General features: G+C 36.1%; 1 protein-coding gene and 2 long non-coding RNA genes across 5 annotated transcripts; 1 reads left to right on the top strand and 2 right to left on the bottom strand.

The window, feature by feature from the left end:
* Window positions 1–885: 885 nt before the first annotated feature.
* LOC107931563 (uncharacterized) lies at window positions 886–3787 on the bottom strand. The gene is made up of 3 exons (XR_001693269.2): window positions 2929–3787; window positions 2241–2281; window positions 886–1393 (listed from the first exon to the last, which is right to left on the bottom strand). It is a non-coding gene; the product is annotated as an uncharacterized lncRNA (long non-coding RNA).
* A 1041-nt stretch (window positions 3788–4828) lies between these two features.
* Window positions 4829–7061, bottom strand: LOC107931603 (pentatricopeptide repeat-containing protein At1g10270). The gene has a single exon (XM_016863539.2). The coding sequence runs from the start codon at window positions 6984–6986 to the stop codon at window positions 5100–5102; it is 1887 nt and encodes a 628-aa protein (XP_016719028.2). The 5' UTR covers window positions 6987–7061; the 3' UTR covers window positions 4829–5099.
* Window positions 7062–8495: 1434 nt separating this feature from the next.
* On the top strand, window positions 8496–14249 carry LOC107931539 (uncharacterized). 3 transcript variants are annotated; one of them, XR_005912311.1, is made up of 6 exons: window positions 8496–8690; window positions 9027–9062; window positions 9165–9285; window positions 10176–10410; window positions 11634–11717; window positions 14001–14249. It is a non-coding gene; the product is annotated as an uncharacterized lncRNA (long non-coding RNA). The 3 variants fall into 3 exon arrangements; XR_001693264.2 differs by lacking the exon at window positions 11634–11717; XR_001693263.2 differs by lacking the exons at window positions 11634–11717; window positions 14001–14249 and having other exon boundaries at window positions 10176–10678.
* The last annotated feature ends 1242 nt before the right edge of the window (window positions 14250–15491 follow it).

The raw sequence follows: 15491 nt of genomic DNA, 5'->3' as shown, positions 1-15491 counted from the left end.
ACTACTGAAATGAGAACTTCCAAAAAGTCTATTTGCTTATTAAAACAACATCCAATAAGGCTCACGTCAAAAAGGACAACATATATATGTCCAAGCTGTCTTGTGTCTTGATTGGCTAAATCTTTAACTGATTAGGTCACTTAACAAATATTGTTGGACAACATTGACTCTAATAGAAAGTTATAAATCTCTCTATTTGGTTTGTGTTTTCTTGCTTATTAATATTTGATACTTTTGACATTATAACCTATAAATTTTTTGAAATATAAGTTTTATCACGAGTTGTGATTATCTATATTTGTTTATATAAGTCTAAATGTGTTGATTAGTAAATAAATCTTAATACTTTGGATATTATGATTTAATGATGTTTAGTTGTGTTTACATGTGTTAAATTGATATTCTGTATTCGTGTAATATTTGGGTATATTTTAAATACAATTAGGTGAGGTTTAAATGTTTGAAAATGTTCATTTTAGGTCATTCGGCCATTAAGTCTCGAGACTATTGAAACGAATTTCATTTAAATTTTGCATTCAAGAGCCTATAGACTCAAAACATATTTGTAATAATCTTGAGACAATTGTTTTCGAGACAAGTGACATTTGTCTCGAAACAAGAAAACATCAAAGATAAATAGATTTTGCCCTACTCCAAGTCTCGAGATAAGAACCTCTTCTCTCTAAAGATTCAAACATCAAAACAAACAAGAGAACCTAATTTCGAGACATAAAGAATTTTGTCTCGGGGCACAATTGTAGCATCTTGAGACATACTAACTTCAAAGCTAGAAGTCCCGAAATAATTTTTGACCAGGTCTCAAGATATAGATATCCCTGTCTTGAGACATAAATTTGAAATTTAACAATCGAGTTAGAATTTGTATATTAAAATTATTTTGATGATTGAATTAATTGCATTTGTGTTACATTAGCTTAATTTGCTTCACAACTTAATATGACATCATAGTCGAGTCTTATATCCATGGATGCGTACTTTCCATTCACCCTTTCGTACTTCCTCAGATTCTTCTGTATTGTCGATTGGATGCTGCTAAAGTTAATGAACGTGAGATTTCTAACCTTGAAAATATCATCTGTCTTTATATGCTCCGGTGGTATGCATATATTTCCTTGGGAAGCCCATCCTCACTAACAAAAGCTTCATCAACATCCTACTCAAAGCAGCCAAAAAGGCGAATCTCATGTTCAACACTAGGACACCATTCGTCGCTTTCACATATTCTCTCTTCATAGTCTTAATTTTCCTTTCTGCATAATGCAATCTCCTTAAATTCTTTAATATAAAAGGCGTCTCTTTTTTTTTTTTTGGTTATTGTGGCCATTAACATTGCCTCAGCAGTTTGAAGTCCAGATTTCATCATAGGACACCTCTGCATCAATATTATATTAAACTGAAAAGTTATGTATTGAAGAATTAAAGGCTGAAAAATTAAATTATAAAATTACCTAACATACTTCTAAAGAAGATTGCAAGTTAATGAGCATTTTAAGTTTTGCTTTGCATAACACAACATAGATCAAATTAAAATATTCAAACAGAAGGCAGGGACAAAGGTGAAAATTAAACTAAAAATGTCGGACATAATCCTCTAATCAGTCACAAACTAACTAATGCATCAAGAAAGAAAGTAGTAAAAAACCTGGCTAGCTTAACACCCACGATCGATTTGACATGGAAAATAACAACTTCCATCTTCAATATACACACTAAAATAAGAAACCAACTTTATGCAAAATTAAAGCACAAGTAATACATCTTAAAACAAATCAATCTATCAAAGAAACATGCTAACCACATATCTAAGAATCCAGATACCCAAAAACAACTCTATAACCATAAGCAACGCATCCTTAAAAGGTTGTAAAAATCACTTCAAAGTTCTATCTCAAGCAAAGAAAATAAACAGAGAAGATTCAAAATACGTTACTCGGACTCCGGTGTGAGTGCCAAATATGGGTACGGTTAGTTTTTCTCTATATTGGAAGGATCCTTGGAGGTCATATCCCAATATCCATGTGTCAGACACAAGTGTTAGATATGGGTACTTCATGATTCATGAAAAATGAAAAGTCCGAGCAGCATAGCAATATAGTCTTTAATTATTAAAGATTAACAATATTTATTATTGTCAAATGATTTTTTCTCGATCTTCAACTAATACCCAAAACTTTAAATCAAGAATTAAATCAAATTACATCAAGTAAAGATGATAATACCTTGAAATGAACCCTGAGACTAGAACCCCTTGCCTTACAGGCTGCACAAAATGAAATTGAATCATTGTTAAAATATTAGCACTACACAATGAATCCCAACCCACTAAACAAAATTTAAGCACGCAAAAAGGAAGTTTCACCATTTGTCTTAATCAACCAATACCTGCGATAGGTCATTTATTTGAAGGATTATATTCTTTTAATAAAATTCCAGAATTCAATTACTTAAAGGTTTGGGCATAATGATATATCTGGGTTGGTTTCTAGTTGTTGATTCTTTATATCGTGCTAGCAGAGGTACTTTGTCGAATAATTGGTATGCCTCTGCAAGTTAACAAATACTCATGTAGAGTGATCAACATTTGACCATTATTTGCTATGTTAACACCCCTTTTTGTTTAGAAGGATGGGCTAAAGATATCAACCAAATGATGAGTTATAATTATTAAAAAATTACATCAAGAAAGCTTAAATGCATCCAAAATCTAACAATATTAAATCATTAGTTAAAAACCCAGAAAAAGCTTTAAGTTTCATAACAATTTCCAATCAATAAACATAAACATATAAAGCTTAAAGATCCTCTCAAGCCCTTGAGATTCAGCTTTGAAAGATAATACGAAATGCATGCAAACAACTAAAATCAACTTAGAATTGAAACCCAACGGTAAAAAAAAGAGCAACATACCTGCAAGAATGGTGTAGGACAGCATCAAGGATATGGCTGATTCAAGAGGAAATGGTGACTAACGCAAGAAAAAGGAGTGGCTGGGTTGGTGGTGGAAGATGTTAGAAATGTAAGGGGCAAAATGGGTTTTTTATTACAGTCATTGCCCAATGACTGATTCAGTGGAGCACCGGTCACGCAACCAAACATGCCATTAGTTCTGCAAATCCAACTAACCATAAGAAAAGCTTATTGATAGAAATGAGCAGGATGTCTGAATTGAGAAGATCGGTGCTGGTATGATCTTGTTGCAGAGCTTCCTGAGAGTGTCACTGATAGTGACATTGCAAGGAGGTCAGCAGAAGTTAAATTGGAATCTGATACTACTAATGGAGCAGAAAATATCAATGACTAGTGAAAACTGGAAGACAGTTCATGCCGTGCAGTAGATATCACAGATAAATTTGATGTAGAGGAAGCTAATGGAAGGTCGAAAAGCTCAGCTGAATAGAGTCAACAGAGTTGAAACAGATATCCAGAGAGATGATGGAAAATTAGTCTGTTTGCTGTAGGAAGCCTCAAACTGAAGACATAAAAAATCCACCACAAGAGCAGAGGTGGATTTTATGACCATAATAAGGAGAAGAGAAATCAAAAACTGACGCAATAATGCTGGAATGCCTGCTGAAAAGAAGAAAATTAGAGCAATGCAGACACATTCTTAAAGAGGGGAAAGCATAAATAGCTTCCATAGATGTGAATATTTTTGTCAAAAGGATCGTCCAGGGATTTAAATTGCGGTTGCGATCGCGTTTTCGGTCGCATTGCGTTTATCGCGGTTGCGGACATAACGGATGCTATTGCGGTCATTGCAGGTATCGCGGTCGTGAATTTTACATTACTTATTGTGTATTGCGGGTATAGCGGGTTTCGGCAGTAGCGGTTTCGGACGGTGCCGCTACCGCTATATAACGGCCGCTATTTCGGTAACGGACCGCTATTTAAATCCCTGGGATCGTCCAACAAAAACCAAAAAATCTGTTAAGAATTCCCAAAAAGCTACTTACGAATCTTTCTCAACCTGCTAATACAAGGAAACTCCAAAATCTTCAACCACAAAGAAGGTTTCATCAATTATCTCCCTTACCTGCTATGCTTGTAAGTCGTAGCCCTCAACACCATCACCAAGAGCAGCAGGGACATCACCGCTAAAACTTCAGGTGGAATCCCTTCTGCTGGCAGTATGCCGACACATCCCAAACCTCAGTTAGCACAACCAGTACCTTGACCAAATCTGAAAATGAGAAGTTCCCTGCCAAAATGAAGAAATGAGAAGGCAACCGAGACCAATAAACTAGGATTAGCAGGTGTGAATGAGAAGCAGCAAGAAATTTTGATTAAAAGCAGCAAAATGACAAAGACAAGTTTCAGCAACACCTGGGGATTCTTCCAGTATAGTTCCAGTGAAGTCTAGTTTGTATAATAAGGCAACAAAGAAACGTAGCGTAGTTCCACTGGAATCAAATCCATTTCTCCATAAAGGTTCAGGATTGATACAATCAGTCTTGTTAACAAGACAAAAAGTCCACCTCAATTGGAAAACACTGATAATTCTTTTGATCAGGCTAACATTCCTTTTGATATGCATCATAAAACCACCCTTTTGAGCTAGGAGCTCTCCCTTTGTCTCTATTGAGATTCTCAATGAAAATGTGATAATGTGAATTCATCTAATCACAAACAAATCTAAAGTATGCTCTCGCACACACACACACACTCTCAGAGATACCAAGTGAGATTGTATTTGTAGCAAAAAATAAGGAAAATTTCACATAACGTTTAATTCAACAAGCATCAATAGCAAATATGCAGTTGAATATACATATATATCACGTTAAACCCAAGAAGTAACTCCACCAAATAAACCTTAAATAGCTTTGCCAGGCATCCTGACTGATGATTAGTGTTATTACTCAACCCAATGACAAATAATAAGCAGTTCTAATACAATTTTTGGCATAGAGTTAATAGAGAAGTCAAACAAGGCACAAAGCTATTGTATCAAACTTTCAAATATATTTGAGAGATCTCCTCCAATACAAGAATAGCTAAACCATCACAAAAACAGATGCGCAAACGTGATCAGTTCCAGGGTGACAAACTGAACGAAACCTTTCACCCTGCATCAATATCTAAGTTGATCTCCATGACAATGACTGCTGTCCTGGCATTTGAGAAGCTCCTGAAAATTGCTGTCCACCTGCCATTTGTGGAGAACCTGATGACTGCCATTCACCCATCTCAGCAGGTCCAGAGGGTGACCGTGGTGACTGTCCAAAAGGTCGAGGTTGACGCCCAGGGAACCTCCACCTATTTTCATTTAAAACTCTATCAAGTTCTTCATTCCTCCCAACTTTCCCAAAAGCTCCACGCACGAACTCCTGCAATGCAGGAGTAACACCGATGGAATACTTCATCATCTGGTCCAGAACATCTAGGCTTTTGTCTAGCTCATCAGCATTGCAAAGCCCTCTGACTACAACATCATAAATAGAGGCATCTGGTTTAGGCTCTTTCTCCCCCATTTTCGCCAAAAGTGTGGCTACTTCCAAGTTCTTACCATTCTTTAGAAATTCACTGAAAACCCTGGTTCCAAAACTGGCAACCACCCTCAAACCAGTCTCGACCATCTTGGTAAAAGACCGCAGAGCATCATCAACCCGCCCTGCTTTCAAGTATGCGTCAATCATGGTTCTATACATTGGAACATCTGGTGTCAAAGACTTACCACACAATTCTTGGAAAAACTTCTCCGCCTCAGATAGCATCCCATGTTCACAAAACCTTGTAATAATATTATTATAACCAGCCACGTCCATGGCAAAAGGCTTGGATCCAGGCTTCGTTCCTACCTTCTTAAATGTTTTAATGGCCTCCTCAATGTTCCCCAACTTGAAACACTCATTCACCATGATATTGAAAGTATCTGAATTCACCGCCTGTGTGTTAGGAGGGGTATGATTATCCAACATATCTTCGAACAAGGTCCAAGCTTCTTTGGTCTTCCCATGTTTAAGCAAAACCTCCAAAAGGGTATTACAAGTGGGAGGAGGCATCTTAAATTTCCTATCCAACAAAGACTTATACGACTCCATGGCCTCCTTATCTTTTCCCTGATTAAACCACCATTCCATAAACGTAGCATTGACAACCCCGTCATAAACCAAACAACGCTCTTTCAACTCATCAAACAACTCATTGGCTTTGTCCAAATTCCCCAAATTCAAAAACCCTGATATAAGGTTGTTGAAAACCAAAGAGTCGGCACCGTGCCCTTTATTCAACATCTCCCTCAGCAGATCCACTGCTTCCCCTATCCTCCCAGCATCGATCAAGCCCTTGGTCAAGTGCCTATACGTCACCGGAGAGGGGTTAAAAGGTGCCTTCTCCAAAATCTCGTGGTAAACTTGGATAGCAATATCAACTTCACCCCTATCGCAATGGGTATTAATCAAATTGTTGTAAGAAACAACATTTGGAACAAGATCAGATTGCTTAAAGAAAAAATGAAAAAGAGCAATTGCCTCGTTGAAGCGTTTGTTGCGGTACATGGCCGCGATGATAGCGTTACAAGTGAAGACGGTGGGACGAGTAGAGGAGAACACGGAGGAGCGAGCAAGAAGAGAGGCGGCGTCTAGGTCGGAGGCGCGAATAAGCGACTGAACACGGTTGTGAAGGTTAAGGCGATGGCCAACGAGGGCTGAGGTGCTGTCTGGAAGTCTTGGGGCGTTAGGGTCACGAGTGGGAGGGGCAGAGGGGGCAGAGGCACGAAGGGCATGTATCGGAGGCTCAATTCGCAAACGGCGCTTGCGCCGGCGGCGTTCAGCAGCGGCTTCTTCTGCTGAAGTGAAGGCGTAAGAGCGTTGGGGTGGGGGAGGGGTGGGAGGACCTTGGATTGGATTTTCGGAAGCAGGGTTAAGCGCTACATTGTGGAAGAAGTGGGTGAGGAGAAGAGAAGCGGCGGGCTTGGGAGGGTCTCGGTTGATGGAGCGGAGGAGGAGGAGGCGGAAAAGGGACATAGTCGAATTGAAAATGAGAGAAACAAAAATATGCTAAAACCCTATACAGAAACAAGTCCTGCTTAAATCTTAAACCTTAGCACTTGCTGTCTGATATTTAATACCCAACTTTTTTTTAAGTTACTGAATTTTGATCCAAGTGATAAAATAGTCACTGACCATTTACATCAAAGCACTTGTGACGTTCGTGGTCTGATTTACTTAAATATTGAGTTAGTCATTAATCATGCATATGTAACTCATATGCTTTGATATAAGTGGAGGTTTATGCTCTAAAAATAATTGAGCTCATAGTTGATATGTTGGGTACATGATTTGTGTATGGCATGGCTTTACTAGCAATAGTGGAATTTATAGTTCAATTAAAAAATTAATGATATCCTCATATTGGCATTGTGTGGATTGATAAATATGGAATATGGCAACGAGTTGCTTGTTCTCGAACGAGTCATTTATCATAGTTATTTGTTGATAGTGGTCATATTAATCATTAAGAAGACACAATGGTGACAATGAGATAAAATAAAATTGTATTGAGTGAACGAATTTAACTCAAATGAATCAAGGATATCATATGAGGGTAACACACATAATGAAGTCATTGGACAAAACAGCTGGATGAATTGTTCTCGTAAAGAGTATTCAATACAGAGTTTTCAATCATGATACTTCTTGTGGACTGACTCCATGATTAAGTAATTGTGAATTATCGGAACGATGCTTCTAGACATAATTGCAATTACTAGAGCCTAATTGTATATGTTCGATTGGTCCATCCGCTAGCTTAACAAAAGCTTCATCGAACTGCATTTGAATCAGAAGAAAATTCTACAACTTTGGAAATAATTTAATTGAGTCAAATTATTCGATCTGGAATTAAATTAAGTGGTTGTGAGAATTGTTCAACTAGAGAATTTGATTAAAGAAATTTTTTGAAAAATTAATTTAGAAAACCTAAGTGATTTTTAGGAAAATTAATTTTGATTAAGTAAAATTAAATTAATCAAATTAATTAAAATTAATATGATATTTTTGAAAATTAAATTTCAAGTCAGATAATTGGCCCAATGGGTAATTGAACTTGAAAATTGGACCTGAGATCATAAATTGGGTCCCGGAGCCTAAAACCGAGACCAATACTCAAAAACTGGTTAAACCAGACCTAGTATGTGAAATCGGATCGACAATCCAATCGGTGGCTAGACCAAACCTATCGGGTGGTCATTGAACCAGACCGACCGGCAATTAGGGGTGTGCAAAATTCGGTTAAAACCGAAAAAATTCGGTTAACCGACCGAATTCGGTTAATCGGTCGGTTAACCGAATATTTTCGGTCGGGGGTCGGTTAAGAATTTTTTAAATTTTCGGTTAACGGTTAAATCGGTTTGAAACCGGTCGGTTAACCGAAAAAATTCGATTTAACCGAATTTTGCAAGGTAATAGGCCTTAAATTAAGCCCAGCCGGCCAGCCCAATATATTTTTTCTCCTCCAGGCTCCAAGCCCAAGAACTAAGCCTTTTCTCAATAGCACTCACTTAGCAGACAGCAAGCAGCCAAGCACAAAGTCACAACTCACAAATCTGCCATCGGGTTCTCAACTTCTCATTTCTCAATCTGAATCTCAGATTTTCAGTCGGGAAAATCCACCATTTTTGCTATCCATTTCTCTTCCAGCACACTAATTGACTAATACCCAGAGGCCAGGTTTGGTTTCTTCTAATTTCCCTTTGTTTTTTTTTAAATTTTAGGGTTTTGTTTTCATTTCTCTCACTGATTGAACTTTGAAGTGGCTTTGGAAAATTAACAGTGGAGACTAAACCTTGTTATGGCTTTATATAGATGCACATGTGCACATTTTATAACTGCTTTCAAGTGAAATTGGGATGAATACTTCTTTTAATGTATCAGGGTATTTGTTTTTATCTTATAGGTTCTTCCCTTGATTGACTGCTAATGAATTATGTTATTTGATTTTATTCTCTTCTGTGCTTTATTTATTTCATTAGTTAAGTGTTTGACAGACATTTTGTTATCTTTCAGATATTGTTTATCGGGGTCGTCTGATTCTATGATCAGGTACACAATTTGTTTATTGTTTCACTGTTGAACCTCATGCTGTTTTCAACCATAAATAATTTAAGACCATGCCTTTCAAGCAGTTGTAATTTTAACTTGTAGGCTATGGGAACTTGGTCAGCAACGCTGTGTGCATTCATATGCTGTGCATACGGATTCTGTTTGGGCACTTGCAAGCACCCCAACCTTTAGTCATGTTTATAGTGGTGGTAGAGATCTTTCTGTAAGTGTATATTCATGCCAAACCATTTTAATGGACAAGTTTATCATTTTTTGCCAATGTTTTGATGTAGAATTTGACAAGATAGTTATGCCGATGTAGGACAATTGGCTGATTAGTATTTCAGGCTTGTTTGAGATTAAAAGATGGGAAATTATGAGAAGAATTAGGGGTCTATAGATATAGATTAGATGTAGGCAAAACCCTGTGCTGTGCTAATACCATTATAGGTTGAATGGTAAATTAAGGGCTAAGGGTTTAATTTGAAAATTAATTTTTATGAGTAAGGTTATGGACTGAAAACAATCTTAGAAATTGCAGAGCAAGAAAGGAGAATAAGTGATCTAGGTGCTTTGCTCATAGAGTTGCATTTCCTTAAACATTGCACTGGGGCAAAAGCTTGTCACTATAGTTGCCAAAGTTCTTGTAAATTTTTTGTCTAGTAAACCATGCTCATTAATGGAGATTTAGTATTATTTATTCATACAAACACATGGGATCCAGAGTAGGAAACTTCCAAAACTGACTTAATGCGGTTACAACTCTTATACAATGAATAGAAACTTAATAGCATAAGAAAACCAAATATGGATTCACTGCATCAAATTCTTCAATTTCCTCTAAATTTTTTTTGAAACCACTCAAATATGTTTGACATTTTAAAATGAAGTGAACAGAAAATGAAATAAAACGTTGCAACTTTAACTCAATGAAACTTAATGTTAAGACTTTAAAATGCCTGTTCTAGCTTAAGTTTCTGAATTGGTCTGGTAATGAATAAAGGCCATAATTTTAAATATTCTTAGCATAATCTTTACACTTTCTGACATCCTTGTCTGTTACTTGTAAATATTTAGCTTTAATTCTGAACTTGTGCTTTGTACATACATCAGTTATATTTGACAGACTTGACAACTAGAGAGTCTTTTGCTTTGCACAAAGGAGCATCCGATTTTGCAGCTGGCATTGCATGATGATAGTATATGGGTTGCAACGACAGATTCTTCGGTTCATAGATGGTCTGCTGAAGGAAAAAATCCTCAGAAGGTCTTTCAAAGAGGTGGTTCATTCTTGGCTGGAAACCTGTCCTTCTCCAGAGCACGAGTTTCCTTGGAAGGGTCTACCCCAGTAAGTATAGTGTGTGTGTATTCATGTTTGTATATGTTTTGGCTTACAACAACACACCACCTTGTTTATCATGAAAATTTCTCATAAATCTTTTTTTTTTCTCACTTTCATTAATTTGTGTCAAGTATTACTAAATACGTTGAAGTATTAATGTTCCTGTTTCATTTGTTTCTTGCTCACCCAACCCCAAGAAAAAGAATAAATATTAGATTGTCCTTTTGTTAATCATGATATGCTTTGTTATGTATATCCCTTTGATGCTTGGCTATGATTTGTTTTAAACTTTATCTTCTATCCTTCTCCCTTCATTTCTGTGCTGACATTGTCAATTTTGTTAATTATATAGTGATTTAAATCGGTTAAGTCGGTTAAATCGGTTAATCGGTTAAATAGGTTAGATCGGTTAAGTCGGTTAAATCGGTTAATCAGTTAAATAGGTTAAATCGGTTAATTTTTAACCAAAAAAAAATCATATGATTTTCGGTTAATTCGGTTAACCGAAAAAAATTCGGTTCGGTTAATATTTTTTTTTTAAAAATTCGGTTCGGTTAACGGTTAAAAAATTTTGGAGGTTGGTTAATTCGGTTTTAACTAATTCGGGTCGTCGGTTAACCAAATGCACACCCCTACCGGCAATAACCGAACTGGCTCGAGGTATCGTAAAGGCTTTGCACCTGCATCACTGAACACAGCGGTGTCGACGGCTCCAACAACGGCATTCCAGTGGCCGACCGTGGTTGGTCTTCGGTGGTTGAGCAGTGGAAGAGTTACACTCTTACTAGGACTCTACCAGAGAATTTGATTTCAAATTAACTATTCCAAAAATAATATTATTTTAATAGTTTAATATTAAATTTAACTTAATACCTATCTTAATAGTATTTTATTAATTTAATATTAAAGTGATTATTTTAATATTAAATTTAATTTAATATTTTTCTTATAAATAAATATTCTATTATTTTAATAAGATTTAATATTAAATTTAAATATTAATTTAAATTTAATATTAAAGTGATTAAGTTTAATCATAGTTGAACTCTCTAAACTCTCCCTATATAAAGAGACTATTGGGTCATTATTTTACATACACTTGAATTCAAGAGAAAATTGTATAGAGAAAATTCTCTGATATTTTTTTATTCATAAATTGACCAAAAAGTTTAGAGAAATTATGAAATTACCCCATTGATAATTTTTGTGAAAAATTTTCTGATTCGAAGCGAGCCCACACTCAATAGATGTGAGCTTGAGGATAGCGGAGAAGAGTGCTCGGACGAAACGCGCATCCTAGACAAATCGAAAAGGTACAATTTTGATTAAGTGTTTATTACTTTAGATATCACAACCAAGATCTTGTTTTGGAAAAAAATTAAAACTTTATTTTCCCTAAATTTATTTTTTGCCGCGTTTTCCAAACTCGTTTTCTCCAACACTTACACCTTAGGTGTTCCCCGTGTTTATAGTCCCGATGGACTACCAAAAAGCCATAACGTCTTTTAGTTATGGTCTTAATCTCGTTTACCATGATGCCATGGCGTCTTTCAGCCATGGTCTTACTCATTTTTGTCATGATGCCATAACATCTTTTAGCTATGGTCTTACTCAATTTAGGCATATAGCCTCCGATCGGTTCCATGACCTTGCCATGATCTTCACTCTCATTTCATTCATTCCATTCTTTCGTTCCACTGTTCTTAACCTTGATGCTCGAACACCGTAGTGTCCCCTCTGCAAGGTTCGAAGTTTCGCACATCACGTTTTGCACTCAGCAAAACCCTATGACAGTATCTAACAAAACCATCTATTTTTCTCGTTCCTAACTCTACCTAACCCATGGTTAGTCACCCCTAACATAATATGCATGCATTAATCATACATATCATGCAGAACATCAGTAAGTAATGCACTACGCCAGATAATCATTCATCAATTACCTAATATTATGATCAACAATAACATGGCAATTACTCATAACCTCATATAAGAGGACGAAGTGCAGACTCTCATTGTTTTTCCATCATTAACAGCTTAGCTAATCCAAACGCTAGAACTTCCTTTGTTCTAGTGGCTAAGCATGACAACCATGTTATGGTTAAACCAATGGTGGTAAATTTTTAGAAACACAGAATCTTAAATTATACAGAATCTTTGAAAGCCTTGTTCTACTTTTTTCCTCAGTTCCTAAACATAGAGGAATATAAGGAAACTAACCAGTTCCTCAATTTCTCCACCATTAGGTTTAGATTTACCCTTTTGTTACGACATGCAGAGATTTCTTCATTCGCATTCCCTTTCTCTTTAGAATGATTGAAGGAGATGATGTTAGGGGGAGGTGAAGACTACTAAACAGAATTGAGAGAATTTTGTCTTCACTCTCGCCTATATATATACTCCTTAGGCATGGTCTTCACGGGCCCTTCCCACCATTCATTCTTAATCATTTTGTCTCCCACTTTGGATCTTGTCAGTTCCATTCCAACCGAACCAGAATTAAAATCCAATTATTCACATTTCAGTCTCTAAATTTTCTAATCTTCTACCAGAGACCGACAATTTCTTATTCCGTTAAACTGAATCCTAGTTTTCCAAACCCTCGAGTCAATTTGGGTAACTAGGTGTTACATACTCATTTTGTGTTTTGAAAGGTAAGTTCTTGTGGAACTTCTACCCTTACTTGTTAAATAGGTATGCTTGTATTTATTTTCATTACATCTATGTTTGAGCATAGTTAAGGTTTTGGTGGAAATTGGCTTACATTGCTAGTAAATGTGATTGAATTGAAACAAAATAAGATAAATGATTGACATTATATATGTTAGTGTAACTAGGGGAATGTCAAAGATCATTAAATGTATGTATAATTCATGTTCAGATTCAATCGACAGAACTCAAAAATTGATATGTGACAGTATAGGGTATGAATATGCAAATATGAATGATTGATGCCCATGTGAACTTAGTAAAAGGCTAGGATACAATTGACACGCCAATAGGATCAATTACGCGATTGTGTACGGGATAGTTGATGATATGAATATTATGATAGGTTATTTCGGGATCTAGCATTTGTTGCGAATCATCGAGTATTCATTGTCTCCACGAAGACTTTGGTATGGTGGAGGGATGTATTTGAATATGTTTAAACATTTGATGCATACAAGCTTTGCACTTCAAGGCCTTAGTGTGGTGTAGTTTATCCATATGTTCAAGTCCGTTTTACTAGAGTTCATTGGACGAAACATTGAAATTGAATCTTAAAATTGAAAAATAAAATGAATCGAATTTGATAAACTAATATGATACATGATTCACATGAAATGGTATAAACTTATGAATTGATGATAGAATATGGCTTTGAGATGAGTAGATGTGGCTTGGTACAAATTTGTGATGCTTTGAGCTATGTTATAATGTTTGATGCACATGAATGCTTATGTTTCTTATGCTCACTTTGTTGTGACATTAAGTGCCATGTTCTAGCTAAATGTATGCCAAAACATTTGTTAGTTAAATGCTCACCTATGAACAAGGTAAGTGTTGTAATTTCCACTTGAATGTTCACCTATTGTTATTCTCTCTACATATAGATCTCCAACTTGCGGAACTTACCAAGACGGATCAGTGCAGATAACACACTATTATCAAGACGGTAGAAATGTTCATTTTGGTTCCTAATATTGTGACATGTATATAGGGTCATTTTGTTATATAAATTATCATCTTCAATGTGAATGTCAATATTGTGTTTATGGTTAAGGTTATGTTTGCATGTTAAGCTTGACATATGGCTTAGTTTTGTCTAATTTGATAATGCTAATCCCATTTGGATTCTTGAATTCAAGGGTTACATAGACCTTATGTGTTTGAACTTGGAAATGTGGTAACTTGGTATGTTAAGGTTGGTAAATGGCTTGGATATGTCTAGACTTTGATCATGAGTTTTGTACCATTTGAGCATTTGATTTCAAAAGTGTGATAAGTTTAATTTGGTATAATTTGGCATGATATGATATTTGACGAAATTGGAATGAAATTTTATTGTGATGTTTGTCATTATAGGTCACAAAATTTGGCATATTATGTGAAATGATATATTGAAACCAAAAGGGATTGAAATTGTTGTATTCTGCCTACAAAGTCACAATACCACCTCATGAATGTGGCGACACCATCTTTCAACATTGTGACGTCCCCTGTTTGAGGTCGCAATGCTAACTTGATAAAGTTTGGAAACTTTACATTTTAGTCCTCAAGTTGCGATGTCAACCAAATGTTCTGGAAGTTGTAACATTGTACCCCTAAAGTCAAAACTCCAGCTCGAAACATTTTGGAAACTTTGTAGTTTAGTCCTCCAATAGTCTCAGGGTTATAAAAAGAGCTTTCTTAGCTCTTATAAACCCTATATAAGATAATATATTATAAGATAATGATGTAATGATCACGGTTGTGGATATATTGTGTTGAATGAATAGAAATGTTGCAATTGATTATCGTTGCTCCAACAATGGTTGTGACATCCTGTAGCTTGGATTTGGCGATCGAGTCGAGCAAGGAGTGTTACAATCATGATAGTTTAAAAAATATTCTTAACTCTTATGAAAGCCTAGGTACATGCCTTACTAAATTACCATTCAAGAGATTTGGTGCGACGAGTTTTAGGCTCCAACAATTTCATTCATCGAGGATCCATGGTGAAGGCGACACCAAGAAACTGAGATGGGGGCAATCGAAGAGAAAACACAGGCCAAGCCAGGAGCTGCTAACAGGAGGAGGACCCCTGCAAGTTGGCCAACAAAAAATTCTCAAATCGCTAGTAAAAGGACGATGAACGAGAAGGCGAAAGGCAAGATATTATTTTGTCGGTGGAAAGAGAAAGACAAACGAGAAAAGTAAAAGAAAAAAACTTTAAAAACAAAAGGAGGACAAAAAAAGAAAGTTGGGCAACAACTGGTATAAGGTCGACCGCACCAGCGAAACGATAAAAGGGCGTTTTGTTTGCTTAAGGGTTTTTTTAGTTGCGAGCTTTTAGGCATACACATTTCTTACATATTCGTACATACCCAATTCATGTTTATTAG

The sequence above is a fragment of the Gossypium hirsutum genome, chromosome D04 (assembly GCF_007990345.1).
Source record: "Gossypium hirsutum isolate 1008001.06 chromosome D04, Gossypium_hirsutum_v2.1, whole genome shotgun sequence".
In the NCBI taxonomy this organism is placed as follows: Eukaryota; Viridiplantae; Streptophyta; class Magnoliopsida; order Malvales; family Malvaceae; genus Gossypium; species Gossypium hirsutum.
The sequence above is the reverse complement of the archived record's forward strand: the minus strand, read 5'-3'. Positions and strand labels throughout refer to the sequence as shown.